The 18,854-nt window shown below is 33.0% G+C and overlaps 2 protein-coding genes across 4 annotated transcripts; both read right to left on the reverse strand.

The window, feature by feature from the left end:
• Positions 1 to 4,071: 4,071 nt before the first annotated feature.
• On the reverse strand, positions 4,072 to 8,980 carry LOC103497452 (patatin-like protein 2). Its single transcript, XM_008459649.2, has 6 exons — positions 8,742 to 8,980; positions 7,971 to 8,152; positions 7,649 to 7,835; positions 7,342 to 7,503; positions 6,957 to 7,268; positions 4,072 to 4,353 (listed from the first exon to the last, which is right to left on the reverse strand). Exons 1-6 carry the CDS (start codon positions 8,856 to 8,858, stop codon positions 4,129 to 4,131), a joined length of 1,185 nt encoding a protein of 394 aa, XP_008457871.2. The 5' UTR covers positions 8,859 to 8,980; the 3' UTR covers positions 4,072 to 4,128.
• A 1,883-nt stretch (positions 8,981 to 10,863) lies between these two features.
• On the reverse strand, positions 10,864 to 15,176 carry LOC127143997 (methylenetetrahydrofolate reductase 2-like). Of its 3 annotated transcripts, XM_051079362.1 has the most exons (9): positions 15,070 to 15,176; positions 14,901 to 14,968; positions 13,903 to 14,301; positions 13,594 to 13,705; positions 13,087 to 13,167; positions 12,824 to 13,001; positions 11,963 to 12,297; positions 11,595 to 11,747; positions 10,864 to 11,020 (listed from the first exon to the last, which is right to left on the reverse strand). In XM_051079362.1, exons 5-8 carry the CDS (start codon positions 13,162 to 13,164, stop codon positions 11,664 to 11,666), a joined length of 675 nt encoding a protein of 224 aa, XP_050935319.1. In that variant the 5' UTR covers positions 13,165 to 13,167; positions 13,594 to 13,705; positions 13,903 to 14,301; positions 14,901 to 14,968; positions 15,070 to 15,176; the 3' UTR covers positions 10,864 to 11,020; positions 11,595 to 11,663. The 3 variants fall into 3 exon arrangements, with proteins under 3 accessions (XP_050935319.1, XP_050935320.1, XP_050935317.1); XM_051079363.1 differs by lacking the exon at positions 13,903 to 14,301; XM_051079360.1 differs by lacking the exons at positions 14,901 to 14,968; positions 15,070 to 15,176 and having other exon boundaries at positions 13,903 to 14,827.
• Positions 15,177 to 18,854: the final 3,678 nt, after the last annotated feature.

The following is an 18,854-nucleotide window of genomic DNA, read 5'->3' on the forward strand; positions in this document are numbered from 1 at the left end:
ATGTGTGAGATATTACATCCCATCTCCAAAGGGGTCTTTTATAGGGAAAACAACCTCATGTTTCAAAATAAAAATAATTAAGTCATTCTTCGATCGTGCATAAACAAGCTCAATACTTTACTAGGTTTTCCCACTAGTCTAAGTCTTCTTTTTTCTTTTTTTCTTCTATCTTTTTCAAAGGTGTTGGATATTGAAGCATATTCTGAAGGAGAAATCGAACTTCTTATCCCAAAGCTGATAATACAAACTTTATATCAATTGAATTATGTTCAAGTTTAAAGTATACACTTTTATTTTTACTAGTAAAAGACACGTGTATTACACGTATAATGCGTAACTTTAGATTATAGTAAATATTGCATGTATATGTTTAGGATGTGCTATATTTAAAGGTACGAAATTCAAAACCTAATAGAATTAGATGTGCGTGAGAAGATGTGTTACAATAATTAAATTAAAATATAAGAATTTAAATGTAAAACTTGCATATATAAAAAAAAATATATAAACAATATTTTTTTTGTATAATTTAAAGGTGACTTATTGTCATCTATGGGCTTGATCCAAACTTTTGTTATTTTCATTGAAATTCTTTTAGATAGTGCAACATAAAGTTGTCCATGAGAAAACACATTTTTCAGGAAGATATATAAAAATCGTTTGTCCTTGTGCTTTGTTAATTGTCATTGCAAATCATAAATGAACCGGTAATTGTTTTCTCTTGAACTTGAATGAATATCCATTGTTATTTTGTGAGCTTAATGGTATTCATTAAAGAAAAACTTGTTTTCTTGCATGATCACTCATTGCTATTTCATAATATTTTTGTTAAATAATGGACATACCAATCTTATCTCATTACACAATCTATTGGATGGATCCAAATTTCTCAATAACAATATTGGTAGAAAAAAATCAAGAAAGCCTTTTATATAGTAGAAAAAAATGTTACAAAAACTTTTCAACTTTCAAATCTTTAAATATTACAAAAAAATTTCTGCACATTGAGGCTTTTATATATACTATTAAATAAGAAACATGTGCAATCTTTCTTGCCATCCCAACCCAAGCTGGTGTGTTAGATGTTAAAGTGGCAAACGAAGACATCAATCATCTTTTCCTCTCTTGTCTTAGTGCTAATACAACTCTGGATAAAGCTGCAACAAGAACTGAATTTTGCAATCCCTTTAACAAACGTCAAAGACTTATGCTCATATCTATGTGCTCTAAAAAACAACGGCATGAAAGAAGTCATCCGATTCAATGCAATTGCGGCAACTTTATGGACAATTTGGATGGAGAGAAACAACCAAATTTTCAAAGAATAATCCTCCACTTTTTGGAATACTTGGGACAACATCTCCACCCTGATTGGCATATAGTCATCTAGAAGCTCCTTTCAAAAACTATTCTCAAAGCACTATAGCTCTCAACCTCAATGTTTTCTCTAACTAATTAGTTACCAGGCTATCCTCCAGCCTTTGTAACTTCTATTAATACTTCTGTTATTAACGAAATACTGTTATGGTTGTTCTTTAACACCATAACAAAGTATCCTTCTCTAAAAAAAGAAATATGTGAAATCTTGTAATTTTAATTAATATTTCTAAACATATATATAAATAAAAGAAGTTGGGTAATATATAATAACTTTTCTTTTAGTGTTGTCTGTCTAGTTTAAAGGGAGAAAAATTGTTCTAGCTATAAATCATAGAATTATATGCTAATATCGCTACAAGAAATCGGGATTTTCTCGACGCCGAAAAACGTCGGGGGAAGTGAAAAATATGTCGGGAAAGGATCTCCCGACGCAGTCCTCGACGTCGGGAGAAGTGAGTCGGGATAGGCTTTCCCGACACTGTGTTGGTCACGCGTCGGGAAAGCCTCTCCCGACGTCGTCTTTCCCGATGCAAACCACGACGTCGGGAAAGCCTCGTCTGCTTTCCCGACGCTATGAAACCAAAGGAGTTACGTGAATAAAAAGAATTGTAGGAACGCGATGAGTTGGCAGAGATCAAAGAAGAAAGTAAATTCCAGTTATAAATCATCACAACCTAAATACATATTGTATCAACAATAAAAAAGGAGATTAAAAACTCTAATAAAAAACACTAAGAATCAAGATCACTATCATTAAGAAAATAAATTATAAACTAGAATTTGGTAAACCTATACGAAAGTATCAAAAACCTGGGGATGAAAATATTTTGGTGTTAAGAGAAATCGAATGCATGAAAAGAGGTTGGAAGTGAGAAAATTAAAAATGCTAGGTCTAAAAATAGGGTGGGTGTTGTACTATATGTCTGAAAATAAGAACGTGAGGAGTTAACATTTACCCTTTTACTTATTTTGTTAAAATAAATATATGAAAAATTCAAATTTACCTATTTTGCTTAAATATACATTTGGAAAATTCAAAATTTGAAGATAACCGTTCTTTTCTAACTAAAATGGTAAATGTTTTTATGTAGAAAAAATGGTTTAATCAATATAATATCAACTTTTTTTCTAAAAAAATAAAGTTAAAAAGTATAAATTAAAATATACTTAACACATAAAAGAAATTGTTGCAACAGTGGGTGGTATATACGATGTTATATTACTAAATAGAGGTATTTTTATTTATTTATTGTGACATTTTTAAATGTTATAAGTAATTGTTAAAATTGTTAAAAATTTTAAATGACCTTTTTAAATATTTTTGCAATCAACTATATTGCAACCATTGCTAAATTGTTGCAACTTAATGTCAAACTTCGAAGAGATATCAAGATATCACCATCAAACTTGAATTTTTTTGAAAAAATAAAATTAAAAAACGCTAGGGTAAACATGAGGGAGGCTGCTTACCTCATGCCATCCCTCACGTTTAATCTTTTCTTTATTTATTTTTAATTATTATTATTATTATTTATTTATTTATTATATTTTATATTAAAATGTGAGGGATTGGTTGCTACTATAATTTTTTTTTTCACTAGAGAATTGAAAAAAATTAAGCGGGATAAGAAAAGGAAATTTTCACAAACAAAAACTTTTATAGAAAATGACATTTATAAAATAACAAAATATATATGGAAAAAAGGAAGTGAAACAATTAATATAAATATCAAATGTTAATTGTATATTAAGTTTCTCGATGGTTATTGCCCATGCATAAAAAAGTGTTCCTTAATGGTCGTTGCCCATCAAGAATTGCATATTTGAAAAATAATTTATTAATAACAATTTGAAAAATAAATTGCATATTTCCTTAATGGTTCGTGCCCATCAAGAAAGGTTTTCTTTAATGGGCAATGCCCGTCAAATAATATATGATAATTTTTATATGTATTGGTCATTAAGCAATGCTTTTCTTGATGGTTTTTTACCATCAAAAACTGCGACAAAAAACTCACATACTGTACCATTTTTGCATGTGTCCACAAAATAAGAGATCACTTCTTGATGGTGAAGACCGTCAAGATAACCATTCATCAAGAAAAATATTTTTCTTGATGTTGCTATGACCATCAAGAAATCAAAATTTATGTTCATCAAGAAAAACTAAATTTGTAGCGATGATTACTTAACTCTTTGCAACTTTATAACGACTCATCTTCTCTACTTTTCTTTATGTAAAAAGAATGTCATCTCTTGGTCTATTTCAATCAAACTCAATTTCTTCCAAAGTTTTATTTATTAATTTATTTGGATTTAGTGATTAATAGATAAACACACTATTATTATCCCTTCTTTTCTTAACGAGTTCTTATTGTTGTATGATTGACAGACAAATTACAATAGATGGATTATCAAGAATTCTTACCCTATCCAAGGAGTCTTTAATAACGTTGTGTTATCTTTTTATGATGATGGCTAAATATTAATTAATGTAATGACTTTGTTTAAAGATTTAATGCAATTTATACGCATACACTTCTAATATGTAAAAGACAGAGAATTATATGGTCTAGATATTTGTAATTCACCAAAAATAAAAGAGTCCGAAAAAAGTACTCTTTTTTTAAAAGGAAATACTTTTGAACTTTATTGCTAACTCAATACACATAGATGGAAGGATTAAACACAAAGAAGTATCAAATAAAAAAGATAAATAAAACCATGAAATATTAATGGAATTGGGTCTCAAGAAGACAATCGTAATTTTCTCTCCTCTGATAACATTGCAGCAAATTCAATGAGGGCCTCCTCATTGGTTCCATGACCATCAAGTGGCTCAAACATTCCAGATTCCAAGTTAACCCTTGACAATTGTTTCTTAAGCAAATTCTCTCCTACTTCAATCAACTTTAATAAATTCTCTTCGGTTGCAACATCCACAGATGATACATCGCCGGTTAATGTGTCATCCTGTGTGTACAAATCCAAAATGTAATATATTCTATAATATATAGATGAAATGAGACGGTGTTTAAAGTATATATGTAACGCCCCGAATTTTTGAGGTAAATTTTATCATTTTGTGGGGATACGATTTTCTTTAAATTTAATGTTTTGTAAATGGCTATAATAATAATATGATATTAATTATATTATTATTATTATTATTATTATTATTATTATTATTTATTATTATTATTATTATCATTATTTAATATTAATATTAATATTATTATTACTATTATTATTTAATATATATATATATAATAAGATTTTTTAAAAAAACAACCCTAGCCGCGCGCGTTTCCCCCCCCCCCCTTCATCGACTTCATCTTCTTCTTCCTTCGTCTTCACCCAACGAGTACCGCCGCCGCCTCCCACCATCTCTCTTCCGTGCACGCCGTCACTTCTTCTCTTTCTTTCCCGGTCGACGCGAACGCAGCCGCCATCCACGCGTCTTCGTCGACCGCCGTCTTCGTACCCGTACATCTCCGACGGATCTCCGAATCGGCGTCCAACCATCTGCGACCGACGTCTCTCTCTCTCTTCGTCTTCGCCACCGCCGACAGATCTCCCTCCTCATCCCGTGTTCCCGACGCAGACAGAACACCAAGGGGGCTGCCTTCTACCGCCGTCGTTGTCGGGAGGAGAAAGGATTTGAACCCGAGCCGCGAAGCGAAGCCAACCCGAGCCACGAATCCGAATCGAGCGAGCCGCGAGCCGCGAGTTGAGCCACGAGCTGCGAGCCGAGTCGAGCCGAAGACCGAGCCGAGTTGTGAGCCGCGAGCCGAGTTGAGCCGAGCCGCGAGCCAAGCCAAGTCGAGCTGAGCCGTGAGCCGTGAACCGTGAGCCGCGAGCTGAGAGCCAAGCTGAACTGAGTCGAGCCAAGCCGAGCTGAGCCGTGAGCCGTGAGCCGCGAGCCACGAGCCGAGAGCCAAGCTGAACCAAGCCGAGCCGAGCCGAGCTGATCACCTCCGAGCCAAGCCGAGCTCCCTGTTCACCGACCCACCTAAGTCTTCCTTCTTCCACTTCGGGTCACGGTGAGTCTTCGGTAAGGACTGTTTTGGTAATTTACCCAATGTGGCTATAACCGTTTCAAGTTTGAATATTGGAGTAAGACTGGGTCCTATCTTTCATTCCTTAAAGGTAATAGGCGTTTGACGCTCAAGTTCACGGTCCCACAGCAAGTTCATTTAAGAATAGCTCCCTTTACTCGGGTAAGCCGACGTTGTTGTTTCGAATGATTTAAAAAGGTGACTTTTACTGGTGTCATCGTTTAAACTCTTGTGTTTTCGTTTAGGTGGACCTGTTGAGCGTGGACTCGATCGAGGGGCATAACCAAGTATCAGGTAAGGGTTTTCCTACTACTGGACCTCGGATCGAGGCTGGAACCGTAGTAATCCACAGGGGATTACGTGTTAGTAACTGTACCGAATAAATGGATGTATGTTTGACTTTTAAGTATCGTTGCTATGCTCTTGTCTGATGTAAAGGTAACGTGACCGCTAGTTGTATCTTGTGTGCCATCGGGTGTAAGGAGTTGTTTACGGATAGACACCGATGCCCGAATGTTCTGTATATTGTAGTTATGTTAATGGGCTACGTTGTGGACTGGAATTGTATGCTGATGGACTTTACAATCTTAAGGTTAGGTGTGTGGTAGTTTATTGTCTGGATGTTGATCATGGAGTGTTGTCGTGGAAGGACTATGTGTCCGATTCTGATTTGTCTAGTTGACTGGATCTAAGGAATATCACAATAGTGTGTAAATTGGAAACGCGTATAGCAACTGAGGATGTAGTTGTTTAAACCTATAATATCTGACTGGCAAAACCTATGGCGAATTTGTAATATGAATGTTGTCGGAGTGTGACTGTTGTAGACGGTGTAGTATGGACTGAGGGGTAACGATTAGCTTCATCTATGGGGTAGTGTACCTTACGGATAGGTGTATCCTTCGGGATCACTGGACTGATACGTGCATCCTTCGGGATCACTAGACCGATATGTACATCCTTCGGGATCACTAGACTGATAGGTGTATCCTTCGGGGTCACTAGACTGATACGTGCATCCTTCGGGATCACGAGACTGATGTGTGTGTTCTACGGAACCACTAGACTGTTTACGTAGGGTACCCCTATATAGGAAGTTAACTGTTGTTCCCTAACGGGCCCAGTAGTGGGTCCCTTACTGGGTATATTTTATACTCACCCTTTCTCTTCTTTAACTTTTCAGGTAAGGGTACAGCGAGGGGCAGACCGACGAGGGGCAAGAAGGATGCGTGAAGGCCATATGGACGCGTCTGGTTTTCTTTATGCTTCCGCTGATATATTTTGTTAGAATATTTGGTTTTGTATTTTGAGTTTGATGACTTGAGAATTGTATTTGAAACTCTCGTGACTGTGATTTAAACTAGGGCCCGAAACTGCTTTTGTAATATTTCTAACGTTTTTAAATGAATCGTAGCCGGTCCTTTATGAGTTTTTGTGTTTTGTGGTCGAGTCTTAGTACTGAGTAGTGACCTCAGCTTAGTCCGAAAAGTTGGATCGTTACAATATATATATGTATACCTGAATACGAAGATAGTTTTTTTGATGGTGTTCAGATTGGAAGACGCTAGCAATATGATAATCCACCATATCAGCACTTGCATCAGTGAAAATATCGATAATAGGTGTTGATCCACTGTGATAAATCCAACCAAGCATACCCCATTTTGAAGAAACAGCTGCACTATATTTCTCTTCATTTTTAGGTGCACCTGTCCCTAATGAAAGTATCAACATCCTTTTTGCTGTTTCCATTGGTTTTATTGGCATAAGTTCACTTTTCTCTTTCCATATGCTCATCTCTTTTCGAACGTGAGTCATTGCAGCTAATGTCTACAAAAATTACAATATCAATTTATATATATATCATACGGCCATTAAAAGACTAAGAGAAAGATATACTTACAGGATTATTGGCTGCAACTGCACCATCAACCATATCAAATCTACGTTTATTCCCTTTGGAGTCCTTAATTTCAAATTCATGACTAGGTAAGATGGTTGGCGCTGCAGAAGTACTAATACAAACATCTGCTAATTTTGGATTCTTTAACTCATCCAATTTAGCCTGGATATATAAATGCCAATTTGGTTAATTAATTACTTCATTTGGGGGAAAAAGGAACACATATATTCAGGTAAAGCATAACTATTCACTAAAAAAAAATTTAAAAAAAGAAAAGGAACAGATAACAAAGAGATAATTTGCATACGTCGACTGTGGTGAAAATCACTGGTTGAAGACGTTTAATGTCGAAAGCAGGAATGATGACTTGTGTTAGTGTTTCCTTGAGCGTTATATCGCCAAGCAAGTTGTTTATCAATGTCCTCAAGTATTTTCCGTCATATCTTGGTCCCGTAACTTTTCCCAATGAATTCATCACTGAACTCAAGAAATGACTGTGTTTACATCATAAGACACTGACTTTAGTTAAAGAGGAAAATAATAAGAAAAAACTTTGGAATTTGAAAATGTGTCTAAAAAATGATTGGAGATTGAGATTTATATTCAAGAGAGGGAAGAAAAATACAAACTTTCTTTGAGGGAAGATTTTAGGTGCATGTTCTACGTAGAAGCGGGTAAGATCTTTTGCAGCATACAAAGGTCGATTATTCTTGTTAGGAGCAGTAAGCATGGAGGTAACCAATCCGCCTGTGCTTGTACCAGTAATTACATCAAAGTAATCTGCTATTCTCACATCTGGACCATCCAATTCCTACCCAAAAGTGTATCATATCCAAATAACCATAAATACAAATTTTCAGTACGTAAATTTATATCACAATGGGAGGATCAGTATGTAACTACCCTTAATATGCTCTTCAATATCACCATTCTTAGTTTGATTTTTTTAATGAATGGTCAATACTTGAGACTTCATGACTGACTTTGATACCATGTTAGATAATAAAAATGATATTATATCTCACAGCTTAACTGTCTATGGGTGGGAGAAGTAATTAGATCCCTCCTCATTTTTTCATCGTAGATAGAAGGTGAGTATGATAGACCCGAAAAAAAAAAACAACTAACTTAAATCAATCAAAAACATTTTAAAAAATACTTTAAAGATTTAAACCAATTGATGAACCGACCTTGGTTTATACTCTTTTGTAGTTGGAGTCAGTTTGAATATTTACTAAACCGACAATGATCAGATCAGCATCAGTTTGGTCAGAAAGCCAATTATGACCAACTAATACTTCATCATCCCTAATCGCGGGATCCTCAACATTCAATTTTTTGTAATCAAGTTGAACTATATTTTTAAACACAAAATAATGACATGTACATATTGTGATTACCTGAAGTTTAGACTCGAGAAAAGCTAGAATAGTTCCAGGGATAATGCCTCTAATGCCACCACCATCTATGCTCAAAATTGTTATCCTCTTCCCCTTCACACAGCCATCAGATGCCATGTTGTATTTCTAAATTGAAAAGGAATAGAGTTTCTGAGAGGGAGAGAAAAAGAAAAAAGAAAGAAAACAGAAGAGTAAATAATATATGATGCTCTTTGCAACTTGAGTTTTAGATCATGTGTAAGATTTCCTATTTCCAAAGGGTCTTTTTATAGGGAAAAAAAAAAGAGACAAACCTAAGTTTAAAATTAAATTATACACTATTGTTTCATGAAAATACGAGCCTCATTATATTACTTTGCTAATTTCCCACTCTTCTTTTTATTTTATGTTTCACGTGATTCTTTTGTTTTTTATCACCAAAATTATATTTCCCACTTGCCAATTTGAATTTGGCTCCAATTTAATATTCTCAAACATTAGCAAACATTATTCACATTGTCACATAATTAATTAACTAAGTTGGTACAGAACATCGTATCTAAAATATTCACAAATATAATACAAAAAGATTAAATATAGTTCTTAGAATTTATCGTAAATAAAAATCTATTATTGATAGATCATATTAGTTTAATTTATACTTTAAATTTAAAGAATGTGCATGGTAATTATCTTAGTTTTTATTTTAGTTTAGATACTATTTTAATCACTCTATTATGTGCTTTTAATCTTTCCACAATTATATTACATGAAAATTATATAAATTTAACTTTGAAGGATTTTATTAATTAAAATTTGTTTATATATGCATTTATAGTATATATAAAGTCAAACTAAACCAACAACTAACATGTATTGTGTTAAAAAAAAAATTGTTTTTACAATAATATTATTCTCATTGTCGAGGGGAAATAAGATTGGATAATATTTTTTATTTCTTTAATTATTTCTCGATTTTTGTAGTATATGACACGTGATAGAAATTGTTTCTTTTTATAAAAGAAAAATATCTCTAAAAAGATATTTCCTAAATTTGAATTCTTTTAGAAACAAGTTTACAGCACAAAACGTGCAATTAACTTAGTGCCTTATGCTAACAGTAAGGTTAATAATTGAAGTAACAACATGAATAACAGAAAACAAAAACAATAACCAGAACATAAGAGAATTGGTGTGACCCAATTTAATGTCACAACATCTACATTTGGGAGATCTCAAACTCAAGAAGAGATCATGTATTGCCTTATGAAATAGTTCATGACTACAAGATTAATATCAACTATATAAACATCAACATGATATAAAATAATTTTGTACACAGTCAATCTCCAAGTTTTACAGATACAACGTCCTTTGATTATTCTGCATTGATTTCATCTCATGTCTGCTAGAGCATGCATGTTCCCTCTAAATAAGATATCATAAAGGAGCATCAAGCATTCTCTTGACCCTTTACTATCCCTCCACTTCTACTTTTTCAACCACTTACTATCATAATAGCAAGATATCACGTGTGATGAACTCATTAATGTTTAGAGATACAAATTCAATGATCAACATAATCCTTGAAGATCAAATGCATAATTCGGTCAAAAAGCTTGTTTTTTTACAAAAGCAATAGTCCTACCACTACAAGAAATTTGGCCTTTAATGTCGGTTTAAAACCGACATTAAAGGCCTTTAATGTCGCTTAGCAACCGACATCTTTGCGAGCGTTATTAAAGGGCTTTAATGTCGGTTGGGCTTCAATGTCGGTTTATAACCGACATTAAAGACATCTTTAATGTCGGTTATAAACCGACATTAAAGCCCTTCAATGTCGGTTATAAACCGACATCTTTGAAGGTGTTATTGAAGGCCTTTAATGTCGGTTCATCTTTAATGTCGGTGGATAACCGACATTAAATATGTCTTTAATGTCACTTATGATACATCTTTAATGTCGTTTTTCCACCGACATTAAAGATGTCTTTAATTTTTTTTAACCGACATTAAAGCTGTCTTTAATGTCGTTTTTTCAAATTTATTTTTATTAAATCCTTGCATTATTGTCCATTTTGTATGACACCAAATAGTTAAAAATGAAATCTTTTACTTGTACATATAAAAAATGAAATCTTAATAATGTGACATTTATATACAACTTGGATCCAAACACAGAAATTATGAAGCTTAATTATTACACTGATCATCCTTTGGAAAAAAAAAAAAAGAAAGAAAGAAAAAGAATATATTGAGACCATTTCTTCTATTGCAGTCATTTGTTTAGTGATAACTCCCTGTAAAAGACATCAAGATGGGTGAATTGATAAGTAACAATGTTATGACCTAGTTGCTAGTAGAAATATCAAAATATCAAAATATCAGAACAAACAATCTCTCTTCTCATTAACATCTCGTCGATGTGGACCTGCCATTTCTCAAAACAACCCCATATAAATGGTCACAACAAAGCAAGGAATCTTTTCATGAACATGTAAAGCATAAAAGAAAACATATTGTTACGATAATAATAGGATTATTCTTTCTTTCCCAACCAGGGGCCGGAATTTTTTCCCCTATTTTTAACAAGACACAGAGACTATCATCTAAAGATGCAAAACTCAAACGAGATATATATTTCTAGGTGAGCTCATCCAGTCATATAATCTGACCATTCAACTATTTTTCTTTTATTCTATTAGCAACTTTTTCTCGTTGAAAAGTAGAAACCAAGGCAATCTAATATGGGCAAGGTAACTATACTTCACATATCCAAACCAGCAAGATTTGCTAGTGGGGTTGGCCTTAGAGTTGGACAAGTCAAGATACTGCATGCAGAGGAAAGATCAAGATGCTCAAAAATCAACAAACCTGAGCAGGGAGAAAAATATGATGATGCTCAAAAAGCTAGAATCATGGAAAGGAATAGCAGAGCTCATCTCAGAAGTCCTCCAAAATAGCAAAGAGGTCGGAATTGATATAATCGTTATCCACCAGACTCACCAAGTAGTAGCTGCTCTGTATCTGAAACAAATAACATAGCTTCGTCATCAATAATAATCCTCCACATACCTTCTCATCTTCTATCATTATATATATTAATAACCTTGTAGATAAAACAACATTTAATCTTTTTACTAATTAAGCCTTTCAATCACACATAACATTGGATGTTATTTTTTAGGAAATATTAAACCAAAATTAATTGAGCACTGAAAAGATATAGCAAGTGTACCAACCTCATCAAGCAATTTTCGGGACCAGTCGCCCTCAGGATACAAGGCAGCCCATCCCCTTGACCAAATCTCAAACGCCTCATCTTTCCACACAAGAAAACTGGCAGGATCGACAACGGTTGGCTGGATGATCTCTTTGGCTGGGAAAACTCCCCATGTTACAGCATTCACATCCTTTTGAGTGACGTTGGATACCCAAATTCCTTCCTTATTCACCGCCATGTAGGTGAGAGATGGAAGGGCCCTGCATTTGTCAACAATAGCATCCAACTTTTCCCTGGAACAGAAAAACTCAATGTACGCCTTTTGATAAACGTAACCTCCTGGCCCACCCCATCCTGTAAATCATTATCAATCATCCCAACATTGGTCAGATTACTAAACATTTTGCCACCATTTAGCACAGATTTCAGAAGTTAGAACCTAATGAGATCACTACAAAAAGAGTAGAGACCAAGTGTTGAATTTTCCAACAAGAAAATAATAATTCCCCTACACTACACAAGGGCGACTCATGCATGATGATTGTATTGTTAAGATGTTATATTCGTGGTTAAAGTTTACATACCATCTACACGTGTTTCATCCCTTCAAATGACCATTAACTGTCTTTTGACAGATGGGCCCTATACAGGTTTCTGATTTCAAGAAGAATATGAATAGAAACTGAAGTGGGCTTCATTCCCTTGGGGATATTAAATTTACTCCCTCCAATATGTAACTTGGCAAATAATATATTGTCTTTCATTTTTATTAATATCTAGTTCAGTTTTTGTTTTGAAGTACTTTTCCTACTTTTTCAAACACTTGGTCAGTTGGGCTGTCAAAAAAGTTAATTGTACAAATGCATTAACTTGTATTTACCTACGGAAGGAGAATCAGATCTTTCTCCATTAACTGCTGGTTGGCTGTTGATAGAAAGAAAGCCTTTCATGTTAATTTTCCCAAGCTGTTCACTTATCATCCTTGTCTCAGCCTGAAGACCTTCTAATTCAGACCACGGACTGCTTCTCAACTTTCCAAGGCAGTACTTCATAAATTTCTGATACAAAAAAAGTCTAAACATTACTAGTTGATCGCTAGCAGTTGTAACAAAATTTCTCTACGCTCTTGGTTAGGAACAGTACCTCATAAACATCTTCAATGCTTTTCAATGGGAGTGCCCATTCCTCAAGAAGCTTCTTGTCACGTGCCCGTGGCCGCATAAACTTAAGTGGAAAACAAAGCAAAAATAACTCTGATTAAACTTCTAACAAATCATCTAACCAGCTTGGCAATAATAACACTAAAAACTAACACGTTATTTGGGGGCAAAAGTCTACCAAAAGCTTCCAACAGGAGTTGTTACTGACTTTCTAGAAAATTATCTTTTCCTAAAATCATAAGCTTCATTCGACTCAACAGAATTATATTGTGATTATGTTATGGTGTCAGACTAATCAAAGACAATTTTTAAGTCCTGAATTAATGTAGATGTTTTCTGGCGGTCAACAAGAAGTCGGATGTAAAAGGAAATCTCCTCCCTACAGCTCTCTCTCTCTCTCACACATATAACTAATATAAACATAGAGCATGTATTAATGAACGGCACTCACAAAGATTATGTATTAAAAGTTCTAGTTCGTTATTCATACCTGATAGTCAGTCAATGCCCCATATGAAGGATTTCTAGAATCACTCCATCTACCATGGGGGTACTGGTCCCAACCTATGGTCCTTGATATGTAGCTTTGAGGACGATTAGCCCTGTAATCAACAACTAAATAGATCAGCTCTATCTCAATATTAACCTAGTGTAAAAAACAATTTATGCACCCAAAAACCATTAGGAATGCATCCTTGGTTTGCAATAAGCAGAAGAAATTACAAAGGTTCACAATAACTAAATCGACCAAAAACCATTAGGAATGCATTCTTTAGTTCACATTTCCATCCATCCTTACCTAAGTTCACAATAATGTATACTTTTTTGGATCAAATGAACTAAATCGACCAATGTTGTTTTTCCAATCTTCACATTCCTTTTCCTCTTCCTTTTTTCGGTCACTCAGTTTCCCCCTATCAATTACAAAGGTTTCTTTTCCATCTTATACTCTCTTTTTTTTAATATTTCTTTTTCTCTTTCTCTTTCTTTTTCTTTTTTCTCTTTTCTGTAAACAAGAGAAACTTCTTTTCTTTTATTTTGATCTTTTTTTCCTTCAATTTGTTTCAAACACACATAAATTTTCTTTCTTTTACTGCTTGAATACAATCTTAATGACACAATAAGTAATTTTCCTAATAGAATTATATTGCAATCATCCCAGAGCAAATACTGAGAACTTCGGGTAAAATGAATGACCCTGCGATCATAGCGAGACAAACAAGTTAAACATCTACTCTGACATGGTGAAGAAGCACATCCACAACATAACAAAGGAATAAAGAAAAAAGAAAAACCTAGGGCAAGAATTCTAGTAAAATGGATACATCAATACTTAACCCTTTAAGTTAAAACTAAACGTAGCAAGAGTCCAAATAGCGCACATAACGCAGGGATCAAAATAATATATCTAAAAACTCTCGCTTCCAAGCCTTCAAGTGATACATGATTGCAATATCTCTGACTTGAGCTCGTAGAACCCTCAATACCATAAGAAAGGAAAAGGAACCCAAAACCATTTTATCAAACCCTAATTAGATTTGACTGGACATAGATTAAAGGTGTAAGTTAAGACAGCAATTGCTTTGCAGGAACAAGTGACATCTACGTAAACCTAATCTTCGCCTAGGATATGCTCATCTACAGAAATTAACAACAAAACAACTTAGCAAGTAGTGTAAACTAAATTTGTCAGGTTGCAAAAGAAATATTATCAAGATTAGCATGCTTGTGAAATAGCATTTGACCAACTACACGAAGAATAACGTGCTTATATCAAGACCATAGATCTCATCTCACGTTGCCAACAAATACAGATCGCGAATCTGCCTCTTCTTTGCTTTCTTCTACAGCCGAACCAGCAGGATCTGTATAAGAAATTATAATCAGGCAGATTGAAGATGCTACAGTAGCTTCATACGAACTTCAAAATCAAGTTAGTCGAAGGTAATTCGAGATGGAGGTAAACCTTGAACGCCGACAAGTCGATTGATATCCCTGTGGTGGCGCGGCCAAAGCTTGTACGTGAACGTCGTCTGTGATGGTCGAATGTCGTCTGTGCGTGAACGTCTGGTGGTGGAACGTCAACCGAAGCTTGTGCGTAACATCATCTGTGCGTGAAATTGGCGGTCGACGAGCTTGGGTGGAGGAAGGACAGGAAGAAGAAAGGGAAAAAGAAAAGAAAGAACGTATGGGAGGGAAAGACGACCCTAGGGTTTTTGCTGAATTAAATTGGGGAAAAAAAGAGAGAGAAACCATTGACTTTTTACAATATTAAAAAAAAATTAAAAATAAGCTTTAATGTCACTTTTAAAAAAGGGAGAATGTTTAATGTCGGTTTTAAACCGACATAAAAGCTTCTGCTTTAATGTCGGTTTTAAACCGACATTAAACATCCGCTTTTTGAAAAGCGACATTAAAGTTCATTTTTCATTTTTTCCACCTGACATTAAAGCCCAGATTTCTTCTAGTGTACACATAAAGACCTACAACAAAGCGCAAAACCAACAACTTCAGAAAATCCAACCCCAAACAAGCCAAAACAATAAATCTTCCGGTTAGTTAGGATAAAAAAAAAGACTAAACAATTAATCAAATAAACAAAAGAAATAGGAGCAACCGAACATAACAGTTGATTCGGATTTTTTTTAAAGGATAATTATTTAAAATGATAAATGATGAAAATATTTATAAAATAAAGTAAAATTTCAAAATATGTCAATAATAAACTTCTATTAAATTTGGCAATATTTTATAAATATTATTTGGTTCTATTATTTTTCTTTTCTTGTGTTGGTTGTTTCTTTCAAGGTAGTCAATCTAATTTTGAAGCTTTGCTAAGTTAGATAAAATATATATATATATATATATATACATATGTTACTTGATTGCCTCCTCGATTAATGAGAGATTTATTACACAATTTTATTGATCTTAGGCAATTCGAAATTTAATAATATAATTATTAAGTCACACTCACACATTTAATAGAATATGTGTTTTCTATTTTCCTTCAACTAAGAGAAGAGGGAAGTGATTTAATAATGTGTGTACATAAGTACTTTAATATGGACTGGTAATTATAAAATTACAATCGACTGAAAGTCATTTAATAATATATAATTCTATATATATATATATATATATTCTTTTAAGAGAGATTCTCATGGATAAAAAGAAAACTGAAAATATTTATCAAATAAAGAAATATACATTTTTTTTATGTGCTCTATAGAATTTGATTAATTTTGCTATTTTTGTCGATAGTTTAAATTTTGGGGCATTTTTAAAAATAGCAAAATAAATTAAAATATTTACAAACTATAACAAAATTTTAGATTCTATCAATGATAGAAACTGATAGACTTCTATCACTATCTATTAATGTCGTTTATTGAAGCTTATCAGTGCCTATTAATGTTTATTATCGATAGAATCAGTAATTGTGCTATATGTTGTAAATATTTTGTTAAATTTGCTATTTTTTTATAATTTTTCTTAAATTTTTTGCTATATTTAAAAATGCTTCTTTTTTTGATAGACTACTAATAGAATTAGTGGGTTGATTTTTTTTTTTTTTTTGTGGTTTTCAAAAATAATATAAACAAATAAATTATTTACATTTCTTTGAAAAAAAAACCACTAAAAGACAAAAATTCATTATACTTGATTTTACTATAGAGTTTAAATATTTTGTCCATTTTGTTATTTTTGACAATTTCTCTATAAAAAATATGGATTTTTTTAATAATGTAATTTTTAAAAATAATGTCAAAAATATTGTAGACAGAAAAGAAATGACAAAAATAGTATTGCGAAATCGTGTATCTGATCCACGACCAGGATAAATTGTGGATCGAGTACACTTTTACGAGTCGAAATCATGGACCTGGTACACATCTATGGGCTGGAATCGTGGACCGGATCGAGGACTCATGACTGGAGTCATATGTACCCAGTCGTGTAGGGGGTACACGACTTCGCTCACATGTTATCCTCTGTGGCAATCAACGTTTCAGTTGACTGCCACATCCGTCTGACATGTAGGGTGTCATGTATTGGCATGTGCAGTTTGTAAATCAAATTTTTAATTCATATAAATTTTAATTTTAAATGTAAAATTATACGAAAGTGCATTTTATTTGTACCAAAACCATGGTCATATTACAAACATGAGGAAAAAATAATCCTTGAAAGCTTAAAGAAAAAGGTTTTTACATAAAAATACACAACTTTCCTTCCTTTTTTTTCTTTTTTAACTTAAAAAATTTATATCAAATCTGATAGCAACTCTTCTAATTAACTGCTTTCATGTTCCAAGACACATCCTTCAACTATGTATTAAGTTATCAGTATGGTTTCAAAATTTAGACCATAAAAATCCTCCTAATTAATTACTTTATAGTGTGATGAAAAGTAAGTAATATAATGCAAGTGAATTAGGGTGAAGAAGGACGGAGATGATGAGGGTGTTAAAAGGGTGCCCACCTAGTGGGAATGTTTAGACACACATGCTGACCTTCTTTGGTTTCTTTCTCAACAAAAAAGGATGGAGAAGAAATTTAAAATGTTTGTGTTAAAAAAAAATGTGTGGAGGAATTTTTAATGCAAGTTAGCATAAAAATTTGGGTTCACCGTAAATGAGCATAATAATCAAAATAACTTTGGTTAGATTAGGACAAAAATAAGGACATGATTAAAGTTTTTGGAAAACTAAACCATATTTTGCCAGCGATTGAAGGAAGTCGTAAATCCATACTATTCTATTTTTTACGATAGTTTGCACTTCTATCCCATTTCATACTACACTATTTTTGTCATTACTTTAACCAATGATCATTTCTTTAAATTACTAACGTATATATAGGACATAGAAAACTTAATTTCAATTTTACTTTCTCTCACATGTGCGTTTATGTTTGTGTATAAATATTTTTAAAATTTTAGGCTCATGGTTATTGAATTTTAGTTATTGAAAATCAAAGTACTTAAATATCATTTACACATATTATTTTTTTTATTTTATTATTTACTTTTACCATTATTTTAAAATTAAATAATTCAAGTTTTTCTTTTTCTTTTCTTTTCTTTCTTGTTGTGGTAAAGAAATTACATTAAAGGCAAGTCCTTACCTTTTAAAATTATGACTAATGAAACTTTCTATTTCTAACTCTAATAAGTCTCTTGAAAATGCCTAATAGATATATAAACTTTCAATTTAATATCTAAAAGTCTCGTAAATATTAAAATACTTAACAACTAACCATCCATCATGTTAGATAAAAATCTTTTTTTTCTAATTGAACCTCAAAATAAAAAATTAAAAAAATTGAACATTAAAATTTAATTTTGTAGTCAACCTTTACGTTATCTCTTTTTTTAAAAAAAAATGCTTGGTACTATAATTTTTAAAAAAAAAGATATGATGGGTCAATAGGTGCATCCCGACATCTTCATTAGGTAGACATTTTCTTAGCACAATCATCATTCTCGCTTCATTAATAATAAGAAAAGAATATATGAAACAAAGAGAAATAAAAAAAAAAAAAAAAGGCTAGAGAGAAGCCCAAACAATCCAATAATGTACAAATTAATGAAAAGTGAATTTAAAGCTATTGGTGCTAGCATCGTAGATGTTGATTGAGGAGATCTGCTAGTCCAGTGAGCATGCAGATATTTTCCCACACTTCTGAAGTAGATTTGTCTTGGTCATTGAAAATCCTACTTTTCTATCTTTCCAAATAGACCAAACAG

The sequence above is a fragment of the Cucumis melo genome, chromosome 11 (genome assembly GCF_025177605.1).
Source record: "Cucumis melo cultivar AY chromosome 11, USDA_Cmelo_AY_1.0, whole genome shotgun sequence".
NCBI lineage: Eukaryota > Viridiplantae > Streptophyta > Magnoliopsida > Cucurbitales > Cucurbitaceae > Cucumis > Cucumis melo.

Excerpts from the sequence above, each read along its gene's own strand:
- LOC127143997 (XM_051079363.1), bottom strand. The coding sequence starts at position 13,164 with ATGCGGCCACGGGCACGTGACAAGAAGCTTCTTGAGGAATGGGCACTC. Across the intron at positions 12,298-12,823 it reads ATCTGATTCTCCTTCCGTAG|GATGGGGTGGGCCAGGAGGT; the intron begins GTAAATACAAGT and ends AATGATTTACAG. Across the intron at positions 11,748-11,962 it reads CCCGAAAATTGCTTGATGAG|ATACAGAGCAGCTACTACTT; the intron begins GTTGGTACACTT and ends TATTTGTTTCAG.
- LOC103497452 (XM_008459649.2), bottom strand. The coding sequence starts at position 8,858 with ATGGCATCTGATGGCTGTGTGAAGGGGAAGAGGATAACAATTTTGAGC. Across the intron at positions 7,269-7,341 it reads CAGTTGCAGCCAATAATCCT|ACATTAGCTGCAATGACTCA; the intron begins GTAAGTATATCT and ends TAATTTTTGTAG. Across the intron at positions 4,354-6,956 it reads AAAACTATCTTCGTATTCAG|GATGACACATTAACCGGCGA; the intron begins GTATACATATAT and ends TTGTACACACAG.